Raw genomic sequence first — 22,466 nt, 5'->3', positions numbered from 1 at the left:
AGGATTATTAGATTCCTTATGACTTTTGCTGCCTTTGTTTTTTTTTTTGTTTTTTTTTTGTTTAAGTTTAGTGACAGGAATCTATGTTTTCCATAAGCAGTTAAAACAACACATTTTTATCTTTAATCGTATTTCAAATTTGTGCTATGTAGTGTTGAAACCAGTTGTGTCCATAATGAACTATGTCCTTATGTTTAAGTGTGTCAAAAACTAATATTGTGTCCACACTTGCCCCAAGTGAACATCATGATCGTGTCATACTACGCTACGCTGAGCTTTATTTTTTTTTAATAAGTGTACCCCTAAATACAAACATAGCAAGTATTACGCCCTTAGCTTGAAAGGCGCTCATTGCTGTTGAGAAATTTGTGCCGCTTCATGCTGGCGTTATTTTGGATAGGATATGCTTCTTGTGTGTTTGATAAGACATGCTGGTGATGTGTAGGGCAGGATATGCTTCTTATATGTTTGATAAGTAATGCTGGCGATATGCGAAACAGGGTATGCTTCTTTTGTATTTGATAAGACATTCTGGCGATATGTAGGACCGGGTACGCTAGTTACATGTTTGATAAGACACGATGGCGATATGTGGGATAGAGTACGCTTGTTTTAAATTTTATAAGACATGATGGCGATTTTGGGACAGGATACGCTTGATTTATGCTTGATCATATATGATGGTGAAATGCTTAACATGCTGGCTGTATTGGAGACAGGGTATACTCAAGTTATATGTTGGACAAGACATGCTGGCAAGATGAGGGACAAGGTATTTTTGTAATATGTTGGACAAGACATGCTGGCAAGATGAGGGACAGGGTATGTTTGTAATATGTTGGACAAGACATGCTGGTGAGATGAGGGACAGGGTATGTTTGCAATGTCATGCTGGTGAGATGTGGTTAAGACTATGCTGCTTGTTATTTGAACTGTTTATGCAGAGAGTTGTGTACTCTCCATTCGTTTTGAATCAAATTAACGAAACAAAATATAATGAACACATGTAAATTTAACAGTCTTATGTTGAATGACGAATAAAACAAATTCACGGTACGTAACGTCTTTTTTTTTGTCGTTTTAGCAGGAATCTTGATATGAAAATTAAATGATTTTCTAAGTGCTCGGAGTCTGTACTTAGGTGATATAGCCGACTGTTATGGCTTTTAAGGATTGGTAAATAAGCTTTTAATGGCTGATATATGGGTTCAGATGTGCCTTGATAAAGGAAGTCTAATGACTGTGAATCTATTGATAGTTTTCATAATTCATCAGACCTGTTTGTACACAATGTGATTTACCTTAACCCATGGGGAACTTCATTTACACGTTTCTTCATGTAAAATCTAGTTCTATGAAATCACAAGAGACCTTACAACAAGCAAGTGTGAAATCAGTTTCTATTTTTTTAAATGCTGACTTTGTTAAGCTATTATGTCTGTTTTCGACCAAGAACTCATGACATCAGTTTATTCGTAGTTTGTGTGTGATATTATTTTTTTTTTTAATTAAGGTACAGTTTTTTCTCTTATGTACGTACAGATGAATTCCTTTTTTAATGACAATTAACTTTTATTTAAGACATGAAAACGACAAGTTGTATGGCTTAAGTGCTTGGTTTTCTCAATAGAGTTGTAATTTTCACCATGCTATTTTCATTAACTCGGTATCCTATCATTAAAAGAAAGAACAAGATCACCAAATTACACTAGAGAGTATTCTTATACAGTGAAATACAAATAAATATCACAATAGATAAGAATTTCAATTTTCATGTATTTTATCAAGATAAGGCGATGATGTTTTGTGTCCCAGTAGACCCACTCTTGGTCCAATCAATATTTAAAGTGGACTGTCTGGTTGGGTAGTGAAGCGTTATTCAAGTCCACAAACATCGATGGACTATAAAATACATATTAAACATGCTTAATTCCAGTTTTACCAAAACCAACATCATTGCACTTATATAGATGACGGACGGTTATGTGTCATGTGTAGTTTCACCCAAGTGTAGCGTATACAGTACAATCTGTGTCAGTTTTCTTCCCTCCTGTATCTACACAATTTACTGAACATTTGTATCCGTCATAGAACGATTTGCCGTATATATCTATACACCCTGCACAGTACTTCTGGCACTCCATCACACCTGCGTGTGTCTTTTTCTGCTTCTGTATTTTAGCACCAACAGAGCACTTAGAAGCACGACCACTACCACCCTTAGTAAGGACACAGTATATTTTGCAAACTTTTGCATCAAAAAGCTGCTTTCCCCAAAACTCTTGACAATTGTCACATTGTTTCACACACCTATTGAAAAATGTGTAGGCTGAAGCTGTTGACAATACTAATATGCACACAAACAAACTTAGCTGCATCCTTGTGGTGTCTGGAATATAAGAAATACTATATTGGTAATTCACACATTTGAGACAGTATGATGCAATCAACTATATGATATATTCTGACAGAATAGACAGAAAGAAAATGGCTCTAAATAAAAACTGCACAAGTCTCGACTAAAGCTTAGGTTTATCTTTGACTATGTAACAAAAAGCAAGACCCCATGTGTACAGGTGAGTAGTTCTTAAAAACATTATCTTTACGTACAATTTTAGTTCAACAAAAATGTTGAAGGAACAAGCTCCGAAACAGTGTCTGACGTTAGAAATTTACTCAAGACCCTGCAGCCAGCCCGGGTAATATTATTGTTCCACAAGTTTCTCTCCAATATATTTATAGCGATCTTAGGGTCGCTTATGATATAGTTCAATCTTAAATGGCAGAACATAAAGAAATATTTCTATGTATATTCATCGAACAGAAGATCTCACTGTGGAAAGTCCAGTCTTCATACACGTAATCACAAAATATTTTGAGAATGTCCTCCACATTCACACTGAATTGCTTTGAAATTAAAAATATGTCTCCAATAATATTGACTATGACAGAAATATTAAGCAATTAAAATGTTATATCTTAAAGGATGGAGGTCCATAAAGCCTTGTTCTGCCTACTGAAATAATTGGTAAAAAAATCATCAATTCGGAAGAAAACTAAATAATAATGTAATACATATTGTAAATTTTCAATGCATTCAGTTTGTGATTTAAAGGGTAACAATACAGAAACGAATGCACAAAAACTGCCTGGAAGGCTATTCTGTAAATAAAATAGCATTTTTTCACCCTTCTGCCACTTATTTTATAGTGAGATCCAGCGTTAACCAAAAAAAGATTGAAACTGAAAGTGTGCATTTATATAGTCTTTCTACAGGAAAAAGGATTTTTGGTTAACGCTGGATCTCTATGTGCATTTAACAAAAAAAAACCACCTTCGACAATCACGCTTAAAATCGCTTAAAAAAAAGTCCAACTTTACCTGTACATGTATCATGTGACTTAGCTAGCCGTCACATGATTAAGCACCAGGCCATTCTAATTACACTGTAGCAAGTGGAGTAGATATATTAATTAAAGAGCTTTCATCTCACCTTTATGCCAAAGAATGAAAAAAAGTCTAAAATAATCTTTGATCAGACGTCGATTTTGATATAGCCACTGCTATGAACATGCATGCATGTACGTGAATGCACTTATATACTTTGAATCGCGTTACTGTCCTTTACGTGGGATTTTCTCTATGGATTTAATATTTGAATCCAATAGTTTTGAATATCTTTTTGCTCTAATATCCGTATAAATCTCCTCGATAAAAGATTGTTCTACATTATGATTTACTTTTGCGTCGAACTAAGTACAAAAATGAAGTGCTTTAAATAAGCTCGTATAAGCATTATAGTGTATAGAAGCACGCTGTCTAAAGATAATTTTGTTTGTAATAAATGCTGCAAAGCATTTTATTTCCTTATGCGATCGGGCAAAGTTGGAAACACTGTTATAATATATATCAAGCGTGAATAAAGCTTTTTAATTGCTTCTGTTTTTATTTTGAAAGTAGAAAATTAAAAGCCGTTTGCATTGTTTGCCTGTAAAAAAAATCCAGGCTCTGGGTATTTATCTATTACAATGCTTAAGCGCAGTTCTATATAAAGAAATTCTTTCAAAACTGACTTCTTCATCCGGGACAAATCTTCAATACATATACATTTATAATGCACACATATTGAACATGTCCTTACATGTATTCAATACTGCGAATTTAATACATGCAAAATGCTGGTCAATTGTACGCAATTTTGTGTGTATAAAATCCTGTTGCTTAAGTTTCTTGTATATAAAGTAAATATTCCAACATTTCTTTCGTATTTAGTGTACACCTACACATACGCCAAAAACATATAGACACTTAAAATATCTGTTTTTATATCAAAGCTGTTACCTGAGGAAGTACTATGATGCTCCGCTCAGGAGGAGTATGGATGTACATGTAAATTCTTCATGTTTATGTGTAAATATCTGTGCTTAATAGCCGACATGTAGCTTTAGTATTTGTTACAACAGGTCTTATATAATATTTAAGCGGTCCTTTCATGCTAATAAGCATGGTCTGACCGTGAACCATCTGAGGTTTAGTGGTATGAATATCCACCTGACATTTATTGAAACAAGTTTTCGAACCTGAATTTAAGATCGTTGAAGAATGTATGATAAAATGTTTGGAGGCTCAAGCCGAGAACGACCGATAGCGGGAGGTTAACTACCTATATAGATGTATTTTTTTAAACTTTCTCACATTAATTTACAATTATTCGTAATCATCAATTCTAATAAAATAATGTTTCATTTTTATTTTTCTCATTTATTTATTTTAAAACTTAGCAAATATTATATAAATTATTGATTTAACTAAAAGTATTGATAAGTTTATCAACAATGATTTGTGCATGTACGTGCATATTACTGTCCCGCTACTGTACTCGGAAAACACTTTGCTCAGGAATCCGTCTGGTTTTTTTTTTCTGGCTGTCTGTCTGTAGTAAACCACGAGAATCATTACTGACTTTTAAGTGGTTATGAAGATGTATATACCCACTCATGCAGTGTTATTATGTAGTTGAGGAGAAACAGTAACACATGATTTGTATATTTGCCCCATCTCGATGTGATGATTCTGTTTTCAGCGTAACATTTTCTGAGACTCAATGATTTTATATATATTTTTTTAAATTTTATACAAGTTTGATTCAAGTAAAACGATATTTTACGGAAGGGGCGACAAAAACGATTAATTGCCTTAAACTTTGTAAAATGAAGAAGTTACAGGGCTATGTGCGCGACTGCACCAATTCGAAACTACCTAACGAATTGTTACATCGTGCACTGAAGATGAATTAATATATCTACCTCCTTAATTTGATACTTCAAAGCTGAATTCATGCGCAAACCAAAAAAATTACATACAACATTTTTCTGGCTGATTCTAGAACGCAAAACTATAAAGTGTTAATACTACATGTATAATATGGCAATATATTATATTTCATTGATAAAAACACACACACAACGGATAGACAATTAACAGAAGAGAAATACGTTATACATGTACTTGCATGCCCCTAAGACCAGGTTTTCCTCCGAACGTGGGTACTACATATGACTAACAAATTGCGTAAAACATATCAATAAGGTGTAATTGTTTCTTACTTTGTTCAACATATGCTAATTGAATATGTATATTAATTTAGTTAATTTATTTCTTTTACAAACAAAATTAATACTCTCTTTTGATATCTTTAAAAATGAAGATGAAATAAAGTGTTTTAATTTAAAAAAACAATGGAACAATTTTGAGTGTGATAAAGGGAGATAATTTCATTTCTTCTAGCGCCTTCTGTACCCTCATCCTTTATTCCGTTTCACTGTAATGTACATTTTTTGTTGTAATAGGCCATAACAATGCACTGTAATTTAGTTTGTGCTGATACAATATTTCACTCTCGCACTTTCTCCAGCCAAGACTTCAATATCAATTCGTCGTTCACAAAATATAAAATTCATATTGAAAATAGCAATGAATAATGGAGGAAATCTGTGTAATAGGTATGATAAAAGCAAAGCCTATGTAATCCCACCCTCGATTACAGCAGCATATTATGCAGTGGACAAAGCACATTTTATGCAGTAGGCAAAGCCTAATATAATCTACTCTTGAAAATAAAGGATCAATATATTTCCTGATGGAAATAAACTGTTAAGAAACAGAGTAGTTGCAAGTTAAAATAAAATTTTAATATGTACGTGATTAGAACCTGGTGATTTTGACATATCCGACTTATTCAATAATGTGTTGATGCCATTGGCATTGTACTTAAGAGCCGTTCTCTATATGGATCAAAATCACTTTTGATTTGGCTTTTATCTTTACTGAAGGAAGTCTGTATGACATCATTATATAACCCGTTGCCATAGATTCCAACACTTTTGTTTTTTAGAAATTTTAAGAGAAAACGGGTAACAACGGTATTTTTTTCCAGAAAATGGCATGCTACATGCATAATCATTTTTGTTTCAGAATAAAGTTTTATGAAAAGTTTTTCTATGAAATATTTTGTTCTGTTGTACTAATCATATTTAAGGTCAAATCACTTAAAATAGAAAAATAACACATGTCGAATTTTCTCTTGTTGTATACAGTAAAGTTAGTATTTCTCCATATTCAAATCGAAACTTACTTAACATTTAATTTTTATAATATCGAAATGAACATTGTGAAAGGATTTCTAGACGATTTTGGACAAGATATTTTAACAGCAGTACCGCATCTATGAAAAAAAAATTACACGGAGTAAAAAATAAATAGTAGGTATCAATTAATGTAGAACACAAAATAAATTCGTTAATAGTTTCCATATAAACAGAACAGTTGAAAATGACATGGACCTTTATAGAGTGGTAAAGGAAATAAAATTGTTGGTTATTAACAAGACACAAAATCTTTATCAGTCACCAATATCAAATATAATAGAAATATTTCCTGGTTTATACAGTTTCTTGTATATAATATATCAATGGATGAAAAAAATCAGTATCTCTCATATTCTGAAAAGTTTGTGCATACATCCCTAACTGGTCGCATACTTGTATTTTCAATAGCAGACCAGTCTAATAGTTGATGGTTCTCTTCTCTATATGTTTGCGACGAACTTTTATAATCTATTATTATTCATTAAGTTATCTTCTAAGCACAAGGCAAAGCACAATGCATGTTTAAACGTCCGACATAGAAAATATCTCCTTAATTCATTGCATATACATGTATGTTATTCATTTGAAGAAGATCTGTTACTACGATCGTACATCTGGATTTATTGTTAAAAAATCGTAATTTGAATTATTCAATCAGGCTTATTGGCTAAACTAATATTTGTACAAATACACGTCTCTTTGGTCGTCACATCATTGCTGATGTCTAATACACTTCATTATTGGAGGAAATAAAGAATACCACGGAATCTTTGCAGGGTACGTGACTGGGTACCATTCTGCATTTTAGATATTTTTAACTGAAATTTAAAAATACATCTTTTGGAGACACACATTCGCTTCCCACTACTTCGGTCTTTTGGATGTAGTATTTGTCCTTTTATGAGGTGTTGATGTTCTTCTCTGATAAGTGACGTAATACGGAAAAATTAAGGACAGCTTTTCAGCATGTTTGGTATTACTATTTTTACAGATAAACGCAAGTCTAGTTATCTGATCAACTGATTTCTTCTCTTGGTTTGTTGGCTTCAGCATACTTTATTGTGAACGCGTCGAACAGATAAAATCTCATGAATAATTGAATAATGCTATTACTAGACGTCAATGTCTGGTAAATTATATGAATTATGATGTACGTCCCATAATTACAATGATGAAATAACACATTAAACTGGTGATTAATTTTATACAACGGAAATACTTTATTGAAAGTTTCTGTTAAATCAACATCAGAGGCAAAACTGGACATTAATATTAACTCCCCTGTTTTTAAATTTGTCACCCGTGGTGTGCTGATAGAATAAACACTTTGATCTTTCAAATTTAAACACACATTTCTGTAGTTTATGCTACAATCTTCTAAATTCAACTGTTAATTGAAAAATCAGCAGTCTTGGCGAAATTTTATACACAATCTGCTTGAATTAACAAAAACAATATGTTGGGGGAACGCATTTTAGCGAATAGAATAAACAAAATAGCTTATAGGTTTTATTGGTAATACGTTTAAAAAACTTTTCAGTAATTTAGATACTCAATCAAGTTATAGACTACTTTTGATAAAATAACACAGAAATGGCTATTAAACCTCCCGCTTCCATTACGGTTACTAGTAATTGTTTCCGGTATGTTGCCATACAAACACAAACAGGCAGCACAAAATTGCCATGGTAGAAAGATGGTATAAGTAGAGGAAAAAAAAAAACAAAGCAGAAAATGATATTTTGGTCAATAAAGTTAACATTGCCAATATTTATGTCAACATTTTTTTTGAATGATGAAATCCGGATTGTCACCCTGGTAACCAAACGGTTAAGGTCAAAGTTGTTTGTAAAATGTTTTGTTGTTAGTCTGTTGTTCGAGAGGCAGAGAAGCCCTTGAAATAACTTTTGAATAGTTTAATATCTTTGGCCAAACTGGTATTACTACACACGGAAAAGGATTTATTATTTTAAAACCAAATCGTTACGTTTGTCAGACGCGTAGGAATGGTTTGAGGTGAGAAGAAGCCTGTTGTCGTCGCAAATCATTTTCACGTGGTGAGAATAACAACACAATATAAATACATGTATATGCTTGATAAACTGGTATTACTACACATGAAAAAAAGATTTATAATTTTAAAACCAAATCGTTTCTTTTGTCATACATTTTTGTTCTGAAATAACTGCTGCTGTCGAATTCGAGGAAGCAACAGTGTCGGTAGTTTCTTTAATTTCTAATTCTGGTGGATATGTGGCAGGACGGCCTACCTGCGTTGTAGTAAGTAGTGAGATTTAAATAGCCAGTTAATTGACTTGGCTAAAGGATTAATTCTTTAACCGAATCGGTTTGTCGCTGGCTTGTCACCGAACGGTCTAGGGTTCGATCCTCGGTGGCGGTGTATAATTTTGGGAGTCAAATCATGCTCTCCCGTTACAGATAAATGAACAGAAGCTATTCGCTAAATTTTCAAGATTGTTTAAGAGTAATCAAGGGAACAAAGATTCTAGCAGAAATCAAAAGAATGTAGTCCAGGGACAAAGACAAGACATGGAAAATAGACACACACTACAAACAAATTCAAATAACCAAAATAATACGTACAAAGCAACAAAAGTAAATGAGCAACTCGGACTCCACTAAAAACTTGGAGCATGAACCAGGTACTCCAGTAGGACAAGCGTCCTCTGCATTTCTAGACGACGCTTACCCATCGAGCTGCTCATAAAATGTCAAGTACGGGTTAGACGGGAGAGGAAAGAAAAACTATGACACGTTAAATAAATCGGTTCTCACGGTGCAGATGGATACACCGTTACAATCCATGAGTTTATGGTGACAACCATAAAACTTCTGTAAAGATGACTTCAATATTGTAGCAACATAACTCTGTTCTAGAAGTCTAATTGTAAGAAGTCTAGTGCGATACAAAAAGTCTGAGTAGTAACGGCAAGCTCTGGCATAAGGCACGAGTTGTGATATGAAAACTCCAGGTGTCGGTTTCACAAAGTCGTAAGTGTGAAATTAATCGTAAATCATGACGTCATAATAATATTTTAGGTTGTGACGTCATTACTTATGATCATCTTTACACTTACGACTTTTTGTGAAATTGACGTTGCCACAGATGAAAGGAAAGTTGACAATACAAAATAAAAAGTCATTGCGTTTGTCCCATAGTTTGGTCAATAGTTTTCCTTTACCATCAATCTCTAACTGTAATCGACATGAGGCTGACATCACAGCATCTGTTGTATTCTTTGTCTCAAGTTCTTCGGGGTAGAAGCTTTGTATGAAATCTCCGAAACTACTGGATTGTTTAACGATAATACGTCATCTAGTAGTATAAAGCGGAAACTGAGATAAAAGGATTTGGCTAAGTAGCTATAAAATTAGTATAATAAGTGTGAAGGAATATGTCAGCGGGTAGAGGAGCAGTTTGTTCCCATTGGAATGCTGACCGTTTGTTGAAAAACGCGTTCACTACATGTGTGTTGTCGATAAAGAATTCCAGCATTTTGAAAGCATCTTCTTCCGTATATTTGGAAGATGATTTGGAATCGGTTTTTTACAAAGTATGACGAATTTCTACCAAGTACTACATGTCTGTATTTAGGTGTATCGTCTTTTTTTTTTTGAGTAACAAGTATGAGTATGGGGAATAGAAGTATAAAGAATTGAAAAAAAACATTGGTTTTAATGTTTTTGTATTCTGATGATAATCTTGAATTGAGGGTTTCCAGTAGATCTTTCGAATTTTTTAAGATCCAGATCCACATTGAATTAATACCACTACGGGAGTAACGAGTGTCGTGGTAGGACTCAAGACCCTCTTTGACAGTCGGAGTATGGAAGTTTAAAGTTTTGAAAGCGGTTTGGTGGTACATTTTGCAGATCCAGCTATGTAGCGTTGTTTGTATGCATTCTTGTGGAGTTAGGAATTCAGTACATCGACGGTAGATCACAATCATCATCTTGGTAGATAGACCTAAACAGTATTGTACAGATTTTTGGTTCTCCACTATCTCTTCTTTTAAGTGTGTGTTAGCAGTATATGTCTTATTACTGCTATTATTTTCTGCGTCTTCCTCTGATTAGACATTGGATGTGATGTGTTTTGCAGACACAAACAATGTTGTTCTGGACTTTGTCTGCTGGTACAACATATTTGTCATGTATAGCAGAAAAAATGTTTTTGCTACATAGGGGTCTTTGAAAACTGATGTAGCATTGACACTCATTGACCCATTGAAAACTTTCATACGTTTCAATATTAAAAACCTCACAGCCTTTATCCACTCTGACCGTGAATTTATGTCTTCTTGTTCTCGTTTTATCTATTTTCTTGCATAGTCCTCCACGGCATCCATAAAAATTTTGGAGATATAATTCCAGTTTATAGAGCGGGATTCACGGTACTTGGGATCTTTAGAAATAACCTTACGGAGAGATTCGTTTTCCATGATGTTTAAATCTCCCGTAATGACGTGACTGGAAGACTCATATTTGAATGGAGAGGTTTTGCAAGAATAGTCAGTTGGTTTAACCTTGAAGTCATCAATCTCGAGGTTCTGCAATAGTCAGTTGGTTTAACCTTGAAGTCATCAATCTCGAGGTCAGTTGGTTTAACCTTGAAGTCATCAATCTAGAGGTCAGTTGGTTTAACCTTGAAGTCATCAATCTCGAGGTCTTGCAATAGCCTTTTATAATTGAAAATTTTGGATGCAATGGGTGAAATGAACGTCGTCAATATCTCGATATGTGAAATTAAAAGATTTAGCTTCTTTAACATTTTTGTCTTTCACGTGATTTTTAAGAAACTCCGTTTCAAGTGAATAAAGAAACATACGGACTTGAATTAGTGCGCTTTTTTACTGAAGCTTATTGATTACCCAGGTTGCTCAGTATAGCAGTTTATTGTTCTACGATGGTAAAATGTGTAACAAACGATAACAAAATTAAGAATTGTCATTCTTGCAGTTGAATGTTGTGTGGGTTATTTCTTTTTGATGGGATTTCATTATATCGCGAGGTACTTTATCGTGATGCATTCTTTCACCGACAAACACCGGTCGTGATTAGATAAGTTAAAACGTTTATATAGAATCTTAAGCATCACGCCGATGTTAGTTCATTATGATGCGCAACATTTGTTAAGAAAACATTATACAAAAGTCCACAAAGTGTTCACTCTATTCCGGAAATGACATTTTCTTTTGAACAGTCCAGAGGATTATTGGATTTGGTATTACATGCATGTTTTGCCAGTTAAATCGTCTTTAAATTCCGTATGTTACAGATTTAACATGTACTGTTTTTACCTACATTGTGCATGTAGTGATGATTGAATATGATTCATGTTCATGTGTAGATGGGGATTTTAGACAGTCCGAAAGTTTAGAGGTAATGTGTAGTTAAATTGAAGGGTTTAACATGGCAAAGCCTAATTTACTATCTTTCCCTACAATGAATGGTCTGATATATCCTCTCTGTGGTAATGTCTAATGTATTTACACTTCATATCCTGGGTGGTCTGATATATCCTCTTTAGAACCCTATGTAATTACAGTTCTGAGTGAGGGAGAGTTTATTTTAACGTCATTGACTACCCCGTTGAGTCTCGCACGGACGGAGTTACATGGTCTATTATATCCTCTCTGTGATAGAGCCTAATTTATACAGTATGTCCAGGACATTAAACCTATATTTCTCGTTTCAACATGGCACATCTACATAAGATACCAAGTGATGATATAACAAGTACTATCTGGAGGGTTATGGTAACACATCACGACTGTGTATATCAAAGAGTAGAATGGGATAACGGAGAAACAATTTAAAATGATCCGGTGCAGACGACTTTTAAATATGTAAGCATCAAACCAAATTAGATAAACTTCTAAAATTTTAAAAGTTTCCTTTATAAGATCACCCCCCTTATGGAGAGTAGACCATTAAAACAAATGCAATATATATGGGTGGGCGGTCTGATATTCCCGATCGTGCAGGAAAAAGAATAAACCACATTTATTTTACTCAAATGTCGACGCAGATGGATAGAGAGAATATGTGAATACCTTTACAGAGAGTACAAAGAAACAAAACGTGAATTTAGAAAACGGAACACCAACTGCTGTCCAAGCCTAAAAAAAAATTAATTATGAAAACATTTCACTGGCTGCATACTTGGATATAGGCTAGTCTAAAAGCGCTGTTCTATAAGTCGGAAAGCAAATTTTGAATTTGTGAACTGGTGCATTATACACATGTAGTTACTTTGGTAAATAAAATAAGATGTCAATTTAATTTTATATAACCACTATGTAAGGGAGGATGTACAAATGATCCATTTTGACATAGAGGAGTCGTAGTATCCAGTTGTCTATTTTTTTCTAGAATTTTCTACAACAGACTTGATAAATATTTAAAGTCCAATAATGATATACGCTTGGAACAAATTGGTTTTAGGAGGAAATTTAGACGAGGCGGTCATCTCTTCACTCTAAAAGCTTTAACTGACAAAATTCTTTAAAAAAAAAATCATATTTATTCACTTGCCTCATTATATAAACTGGGCTGCTACAACGTAAATGGAAATTTTTACAATATATTAAAAGATATGTACACGGAAGTTTCTTTTTTCCATTAAGTTTGCAGATGGAATAATTTAGTCATTTAATTCCAATGCTGATATCAAACAAGGATGTGTACTGAGCCTTCTCTTTTTTCCTTATATTTTAATGACATAGTAAATATTGACTCCACATGTGATCCTGTAAATCTGAATAATGTAAATATTTCATGTTAACTTTATCCTAATGATTTGGTGTTAATGTCAAACTCATCCAATGGTCTACAGAACGCTTTGAACGAACTGTGTGATTACTGCAATAAATGGAATCTTAAGGTTAATATTGACAAATCAAACATTATGATTTTTAACAAATTTGGTTAAATTCTTTAAGGTTACAATTTTTATATGAAAATATGACTTGCAAACACTGTAATGAATATAAATACCTAGGCACAATTTTTAAGTCCTAAGGTTCATTTACATAAGCAATAAATCAACTATAAAAAAGGGAAGTAAAGCCTTATTTAAAAAAAAAAACTTTATTCGAATATAACTAATGCAGTATTACAAAAAACAGAGGATAATTATATTTAATATTAGAAAAACTTGTTATTTGATGATGAAAATAGATCTTCTATCAAGAACACATTGAGAACATATAGAAATTTAAAATATGCTATGAGACGGAAAAAATTCTTTAAGCAAACCTTGACCGAAACCAAGTCTCTGCATTTACTAGAGTAAGGATCTTATCACATTGAAAGGGGGCGATACACAAATTTGCCCCTGATCATAACGCAATGTTGAAGTTAAAAACGAATTTCATTTTATTATCAATGGCAAACTAGACATTGACCCTAGAAATTACTATTTTAGTAGATTAACTGAAGTTCTTCCTTCCTGGATAATAATAAAAAAAAACTGAGTTTATTTTTTCCGCTAATGATTATGATGTATAAGTTGCATATGTTTTGCAGGTTATTATGAAATGTACAAACTGAATTAGGAAATGAAAAGTTTTCGATGGTGAGCATTTGTGTAATATCATGATTAATTATTATGATTCTCCTCTGCAGTAACAAGTCTTTAATATTTTTTTTCTGTTTGTTTGTTTAAGAGTAATCAAGGGAACCAAGGTTATAGCGGTAATCAAAAGAATGTAATCCAGGGACAAAGACCAGACATGGAAAACAGACATTCACAACAAAGAACATAAAGTAACTAAAATCATACATACAAAGTAACAAAAGTAAATGAGGAACTCGGACTCCACTAAAAACTGGGAGCATGGACCAGGTGCACCGGTAGGGTAAGCGTCCTCTGCTTTTCTAGAAACACCCGCCGAGTTGCTCATAAAAAGTCAAGTCCGGGGTAGACAAACGAGGAAAGGAAAACTATGACCCGTTGAATACATCAGTTTTCATGGTGCTGATGGATACACCATAACGATCCATTTAAACATTGAATTATGTGTTTTGTACTTGTCCTGTATTGTAGCTGGTTGTGGTCCTTTTATTTGGATTTTATACCAATAAATAATTTGAATTTGAAATTTTTGAAAATTATTAGTTAATAGTAATATATTTGAATAAATTTATCTCTTTCTCTCTCTCTCTCTCTCTCTCTCTCTATATATATATATATATATATATATAACGTCTCAGAATATGACGACTCGGATCAAATTGATACAGGGAAGATAATATAAGTATAGAATGGTCTGAAAAATTCCCAACGATATTATAACTTTCAAATTTGCAAAGCAATTTTTTTGGTCGTTCCATCCTCGGGAACGCTGTGACATCTGTGGTAACACCGCCTGCACTAAGTCCAGCGCCCTAGACCACTCGGCCAGCTAGGCTATATGAAAATATAGCTTTCGCTGGCCGGGTCATTCCTCCTCTTACCATTAATCTAGGGCTGTAACTAAGTACACGATGTATGATAGTATATGGGACAGTTCATCTAGGTGTTATTATGTAGGATAGAGTATCAAATTAATGATGCATGTTACAACAAATCAATATTATACGATGTCTCAGAATGTGACGACTCTATTCGCTACACTGCTTCATCGGATCAAATTGATGCAGGGAAGATAATACAAGCATAGAAGGGTCTGAAAAATTCCCAACGATGTTAGAACTGTCAAATTTGCAAAGTAATTTTTTAGGTCGTTCCCTCCGAGGGACTCGAACTCGTACCGCTGTGACATCTTTGGATAAACTTCGTATTTCTAAAGAACGAAGTAAATTGAATTATATATGTATCACCAGGCAGTCCAATGTTTAGCATTCAAATGTTACCAAGATGGTTACGGTCACTTTTACGATTTTTGAAGATAAGATAAAAATAAAAATCAATTAACATAAACTTAATGTAATGTATAGTTTCTTTCAAAGACATAGGATACAAAGGTTACAGTTAGGAAAATGGCTAAGAGAACATACCCTTCCTGAATTTTATACTTCAGAAAAAAAAGGCTTATTTTGGCTTTTTTTTTTTTGTTACGTAGCATCACAATTAATACATTGGAGTTTTTGACATATTCAAAAGCAACAAGCCGTTCCTTGCACATTGCATGAATACGACGAATTCGCCAGTTATGTTGCTTTCGGCGGAATTTATGAAAACTTTCCACTTCGTACAAGAACTGTAAAAATGCCGCTGTGAGGAGACTCGAGACAGTAATTGTGAACGAGACAGAGATCATTCCTGCGCCGTTAATGATAAAAATAAGGCATTTAGCGAGGGATTTGACTCTATTTTTTTTTTTGGTATTCAAAGAGAACTTAGTTTAGAGAAATTCAAGATGGGGCCTGTTCCCCATGTTGTTTTTTAGTGTATGGCCATGGATGGTAAAATGTAAAAAATAGTTTAAACAGCATTTTAGTATAATTCATGCTAATTCAATGGATCTAACTCATGAACTCTAATCCTTGTGTGTTCTACGACCTGTGGAGATTTTCATAATAAATCAAAAATGGTTAAAAAAAGGATTTTCGCATTTTCCATAAAAATCGCATGAATTTGACTACACAAGTTATTGCACGATGAAAACGAAACACATTGGATATAATTCAATAGATAATTTAAATTTCTACATTATGAAACCAAGAAAATCTTATTTTCATATACGTATTTACCAAAAGTTATAAATGTTAACCGTACCACTATAAAACAGATATCGGTGTCAAACAAACTGCTCATTCACAAATTATCGACAGTGTAAAACTCACATTTTGGGAATTTATAATAAGGATAATGATGTCTCCAATTCAGACGCTCAGCTTTCGTTTAGAAGTAACCATTGTGATAAGAACGAAAAATGCCGATGTTCAGAACTTAATATTTTCTTCTACTTCATCCGAAAATGATCGTTCATATTAGGGCAATTTTGGTATGCTAAGGATACAACTCTTTCGATACAAAATCTTTACTTCAGATATTTATTACTCATTTGAGAGCAATATAACTATGGATACTACGTGTAATGCTTTATTTTCAGTTTCAACACGTTTTCAATGTGATTCATAAATATTCATTTAAACGCTCTTACTTTCCATTGTTATACATGTAGAAGTATTTGATATAGAAAAGTTTTGCTATTGATTAATATATTGTCTCAATTACGTGTAGTTTACTAAAAGAGTTTACCATGGATTAGCTTAATAACCTTTAGGATTATATATAACAGTGACATCAAATTCGTAATACCGACTTTTAACTTTTCTTTAGCAGCGTCCAGACACACCAGGCGCTAGACCAAAACTGCTAAATTACAATAAACTATAATCAAACAATTACTATGGGGGATTAAGTAGCATTCCAGCGAACAGTCATGCAAAATGTAATTCATAGGTAAAAAGCCTACATATTTTTATTTTTGATATTTTGTTTGAATTGGCATAGTAAGCAGAAATTAACATTAAGTTTTTCATATAACCCGTGTTCTTAGGAGATAAAAACTCTATAAAATGCACTATAGATTTAAAAATTAAGGGCTTTGTAAATAACACTCAAATACAATAGATTCTATTGGATTTTCAATGTTGATTATCTGCTAAGAGCAGGCAGATTTGAATGAATAATTATACATTTCATAATATAGACCCATAAAACAACTTAATTACAAAGATAAAAATATGTAGCCATTTTTGGCGTGTATCACATTATTCAGATTTTGCACGATTCTTACCAAGACAGCTTCTTAAAATGTCAAGGGATAATTGTCATGGTTTTTCCACTACAACAGATAATTAAATTAATATTACATCATCAAAATTGAAATAAATTAGCACTATAAGGAACATAAACTATGTTGATCATTTTGTTTATTGTCCGTTGGAATCCTGGTTATATATGCCGGTTGTTCCCATCAGTCCCGGAGCTTGAAAATATGCTACTAATATAAGTATATAGAGACTTGGTTTGGTCTTTTTCTTGGGTTGAACGGCCTCGATCGCCTAGCCCGAAATGTGGTTGGATTGGCATTACGCACTGGTCCGAATGACAGTTTCAACGTGCTTTAGATTCCTTACTAATCCTAAGCTCTGCTGTCAATGGCATTACTTCGGGTTTATATTGGAACATTTCTTCTTTCAGAAATATGTGTTCCTCCTTTGTTCTGGCACGGAAATTTGAACGGTATATTCTGTAGTTTTTTTTCATCTAGTGTTGTCTTTAGTTTCTGATTTACAAATTTTAGCCTATTTAGATCGTCTGATAATTCCGCGTTAGCCGATTTTTTTTTCAGTGCTGCAGTACTTAATTGATGTGATTTCATAATTTTTATTAGCTTCTGTAAGCTTTTGTTATGCGACTTCACTATTTGAAGGTCCTGGTACCGATGTCCTCTTTAAAACTGTACACTAGTTTTACAAGTTCACCGTTCTCCACAGACTGAAACGGGAAATCCGCATTTGTTTCTTTTCTATGAATAGTTTCATTCTAGATAAATCCCTTTTTAACTTCGATTTAGACTTTCTCTTTACTGGAATGTCATAAGAGTTAAGGTGCAAGTTCAGATGTGGGGTAAATGGTTAGGACGTCGACCATCTGTGAAATTCATACTGTTTCACGTCCTTACCGCAACTTTTACAAATAAACTCCATGTTTATCAGAAACGGGTGTCAGTTTCTTTCAGGCTGGTGAATTCCAAGATCCAAAAGCCCATAAACTATCCATTTTGGGGAGTCTAGCGAGAGGTAGGTACCGCGGATAACTCCTCCATAACATAACCGGTCGATTCCCTGGTTATAGCAAACTAGATGCTATGTAAATGTTTTTAAACCAACAAAACTTTGTAGTATTTTTGTTTATAAACTGCTAATAAAACGAGAAATGGAAAATAATGAAATGCTGAAAATTCCTCTATTTACTATAATAAAACGCTTGAAATGAGCAGACAAGTTGAATAAATCGTATCTAAAATTATATTAATTCACTGTTTTATAATAAAGCTTGTTTGAATTATGGTATTTAAAAAATGACGATCACGGGTGAGATAGCAACATGATTTAGGAATTTCTGAACATTCCCTCTTTTACAAACAACCATGGACTCAAAACGATAAATCATGCTCCTAAAGTGAGCAGATATGTTGGATACATCAAATGCCAAAAATGTGAGTTTTGCAGTGTCGATAAGGCTGTGAATGAGCATTTTGATTGATACTGAAATATATTTCTAAAATATTAATATTTTTTAGTTTTTCATAATGTAGAAAGTTGAATATCTATCGAATGATACCACATTTGAAACCTTTTTGTCGTGTGATAAATTGATTTTTTATGAAAAATTTGATAAATTTAGGGCTGATGATACCTAGTCCCAGTCTGTCGACATCGATTGCCTGGGGAAAAGTGGAAAATATATAATTACATTGTTGATTATGTTGTACAAGTCTTTTTTAAATCATACTTTTGGATAAAAATTGTACTGAAAAAATTAAAATGCTTAAATAATAATAATAATTTAAAAAAAAAGGTTGGTATTTTCTCAAATTAAAAGGAAATGGCAATTTGACATTGATTTCGATAGGTATTTTAAATACTCGTGAACACCCGACGGTTACCTGCAGCCAAAATAGCCGTATTGTATCATGTCATATTAGCCCATGAGCTAGAAAGGTATAGCCTGCATCTCCACTCACCAACTTCAAGTACCTTTATACCTTGCATTTACGAATCACTTCGTCGCCAAAGAATATTCTCGGATTCCTTTTTCAATATAAGCCTATCTACGCACCCACCAGGTAAAAAAAGTCAAGATTTTTCTGACTCCATTGTCCGAGCGTTTAAGCCATCACTGGGGCATCAAATAGAAATAAACTCAATATATATAAGTATAATAAAGTAGTACTATGTCCAAGTTTTATAATGGTATCACGCAGTTGCGGTAATACTTTCAGTTATTTACAACAGATGTACCCCTATCTCACCGAAAAGTCGCTTGAATTGACATTTTTTCCCACGTCAAAACCCCTTGAGTATCTATGCTTCAGTAAGAGTGGTTCATTGGTATTTTTTGTTTAGTATTATCACAATTGATACTAATGAAAGTCATAGTCAGAATTTATAATAAAAAATTGCTAAAAATAGGATTTTTGAATTTTCAATAAAAAGTCGACTCTACAGACTGATGCACGATGAAAACCTCTCAAATTTAGTACCATTCGATAGATAATTTAAATTTCTACATCATTAAACCATGAAAAGCCTATTTTCTTGTAAGAATTTTCCTACAAAATTAAAAATATTACCTTTACCCCTAGAAAACAGGTCTCAGTATGAAAAAAATGCTCATTCACAACATACTAATACTGTAAATCTGGTATCTTTGGTATTTACAATAAAAATACAGATGAATCCTAAACATCTGCTCAATTCAGGCGCTTTTTCGTTTGGGATAACGAACATTATGTAGTTGTGAAAAGCGGATTTGAGATTTTCTCCTATTTCACACGTTTTTGGTATTTTTTTAAATACCGTACTTCAAACAAGCTTTTACATGGTAGTGTCTTAGCTTTCAAATAAACCCAAAGTATAAATATTTGAACTATTTCGAGCCCATTTAGGCTAAATATTGACACCTATATTCTGAAAAAAAAATTACCATAACATGAACCAAATGTTAAATTTTAGCATATGAATGATTTAAAAAAAGATTTATCTAACTGATCATTTACCGCACTTACTTCGATATTTTAAGGTGACAATAATAACCTTATCCTAAAAAATGGGGAATTTTCGGAATTCTTTTAAAAAAATTTGCTTTAAACAAACTTTTGTAAATTCAAAAACATTTTTGTAGCATCAAAGCTTTCAGAGCCAAAATGATGAATAATCAAACATATTCAAGAATGTTGAGGTGGATAAAAAATGGCACCATTTTAAAAAATGGATGTTTGCCTCATCGAGATATAAAGTTTGGCAAAAAAAATACAAATATGCTTTGAATAATTTACTTTTTGCGACAAATTGATCGGTAAATGGGAGGTATTAAGGTACCTGAAAATATACGTAATTTTGCATATGCATTATGTGTGATTGTTTAAAATCGTTTACCTTACATAGCATACCCTATATCACATCTCTAGAATTAATTGAATACCACAAACCTCGACCTACACATGTATATCGTATCCCTTCTCGGAACACACTTGGAGTATGATTGAAATATATGATATTATGAACATAACATGTCGAACCCGGCCCTTAGGGTGATATAGGAGTCTCGGGTTGACACGGCATGCGATACAGATTTTGGCATATAATATTCAATATATATCGTATCAAAAGTAATTAAGCTAATATATACTAGTATGTATTCTTGTAGATTTTTTTTTCAACGAACTTACGGTTTCAGCAGGTTTAAAAGTCTACAGTTCAACATTAAGTTTTAATCATGTAATGATGAAGATGTTTAACCATCATGGATAAGGTCTGCTTCATGGATCGACTGACATTTTATTCTTAGGTAAATGGTTTCTGATTTACCTGACAGGACCCTTGAACCGATTTCGAGTATATTTCGAACCCAAAATAGTCAACACTATTACGCTGCACATTTGTTCGTTCCAATATTACCCAAGTTGCCTCTTATCTGTATTATCCACCTTCCGGCTTTTTCTAACTAAAATACGAGCCACAAAATTAAGCCATAAAAAATGTAAAGGAATGACCTTCCCAAAGCATACCAGTCCTAAACCGCGAAATATTAATTTAAAAAATAATACCTCCACCTTTTTACAAGCAAATTCCAAAATGGTGACGATGGATATGAAAATTTTGGGTACACTAAGTCGATTATTCAAATGGGTTATCCATGTCAAAATAGGCTTTATAAGGAAACCAAGCACATATATTGAATACTGAATGAAATTGAATTGTATGCTGACTTTGAAAAGTCAGAATATGAAATGACCGAATTAATTTGTTTACAAAGTTTCTCCAGACAAATAACTGTGCATATAAATGTTCACATAGTCAGCACTTGTACTCAATGAAATAAACTTAAGTTTTAAATAAAGATTAAAAAGCATCATAAACAAGTGATAAATTCGATGCGATCACAATACTTGATATTCCAAATTCAGAGCGAATCACGAGTCCATACAATAGTTCACAGTTTAATTTCTTTGACGAAAGTTGAACAGACAAGAAACACAGATCAGTGAAATACTTATAGAATAAAACTAAAATAGACAAAGAAATGATATATAAGTTATCATCACAACATACGAATAACTAAAACTGATTCAACAATTAGTATAAAAAAAAAGAAGTAAATCTCAAGTCTCTAAAAACATATATTTAGCTATTTGGTTCAATTAAAAAGTAATTGAATTCAGAGCAACGATAATAAAATGCCATACCTGAGATTGCTTCGTGTTTCTGTTCAATCAGTATAGTAAAATTGTGAATGTAATGGTTAATATAGCGAAACATTTACCCAGGAACCAATAAATCCATCTTGAGTTGTCATCAATAGTGTCCTTATTGGTCTAATCATTTGACTAGACGCCCCAAACATCAGTAAAAGGCTACAGTTGACATTTCCATAAGATGAAAGATATACTTTTTTGCTTGACTGTTTAATAATTAAATTTAAGGGGGACCAATCTTATACAAACATCTGGCGAAAGGCCAATAAAACGTTTAGATAACCCAGTACAGTGATGAACGACACTAATGAGCAAGCACCACCAAGAAGTTTTTTTTTTTTGATAATCAGTATTTAGT

The 22,466-nt window shown here is 33.1% G+C and overlaps 1 protein-coding gene across 1 annotated transcript; it reads right to left on the bottom strand.

Annotated features, from left to right (window-relative positions):
* Window positions 1–1,703: 1,703 nt before the first annotated feature.
* LOC148623479 (uncharacterized) lies at window positions 1,704–22,202 on the bottom strand. Its single transcript, XM_088571135.1, has 2 exons — window positions 22,100–22,202; window positions 1,704–2,389 (listed from the first exon to the last, which is right to left on the bottom strand). The coding sequence occupies exons 1-2, from the start codon at window positions 22,170–22,172 to the stop codon at window positions 2,001–2,003; spliced, it is 462 nt and encodes a 153-aa protein (XP_088427261.1). The 5' UTR covers window positions 22,173–22,202; the 3' UTR covers window positions 1,704–2,000.
* Between the last annotated feature and the right edge of the window lie 264 nt (window positions 22,203–22,466).

The sequence above is a fragment of the Perna viridis genome, chromosome 2, assembly GCF_037379345.1.
Source record: "Perna viridis isolate PV_CMFRI_1.1 ecotype Kerala chromosome 2, ASM3737934v1, whole genome shotgun sequence".
In the NCBI taxonomy this organism is placed as follows: Eukaryota; Metazoa; Mollusca; class Bivalvia; order Mytilida; family Mytilidae; genus Perna; species Perna viridis.
The sequence above is the reverse complement of the archived record's forward strand: the minus strand, read 5'-3'. Positions and strand labels throughout refer to the sequence as shown.

Bases quoted from the DNA above. Each gene is read 5' to 3' on its own strand.
- LOC148623479 (XM_088571135.1), bottom strand. From the start codon at position 22,172: ATGTTTCGCTATATTAACCATTACATTCACAATTTTACTATACTGATT. The intron at 2,390-22,099 runs GTATGGCATTTT...CTTATATTCCAG, and splicing joins GAAACACGAAGCAATCTCAG to ACACCACAAGGATGCAGCTA.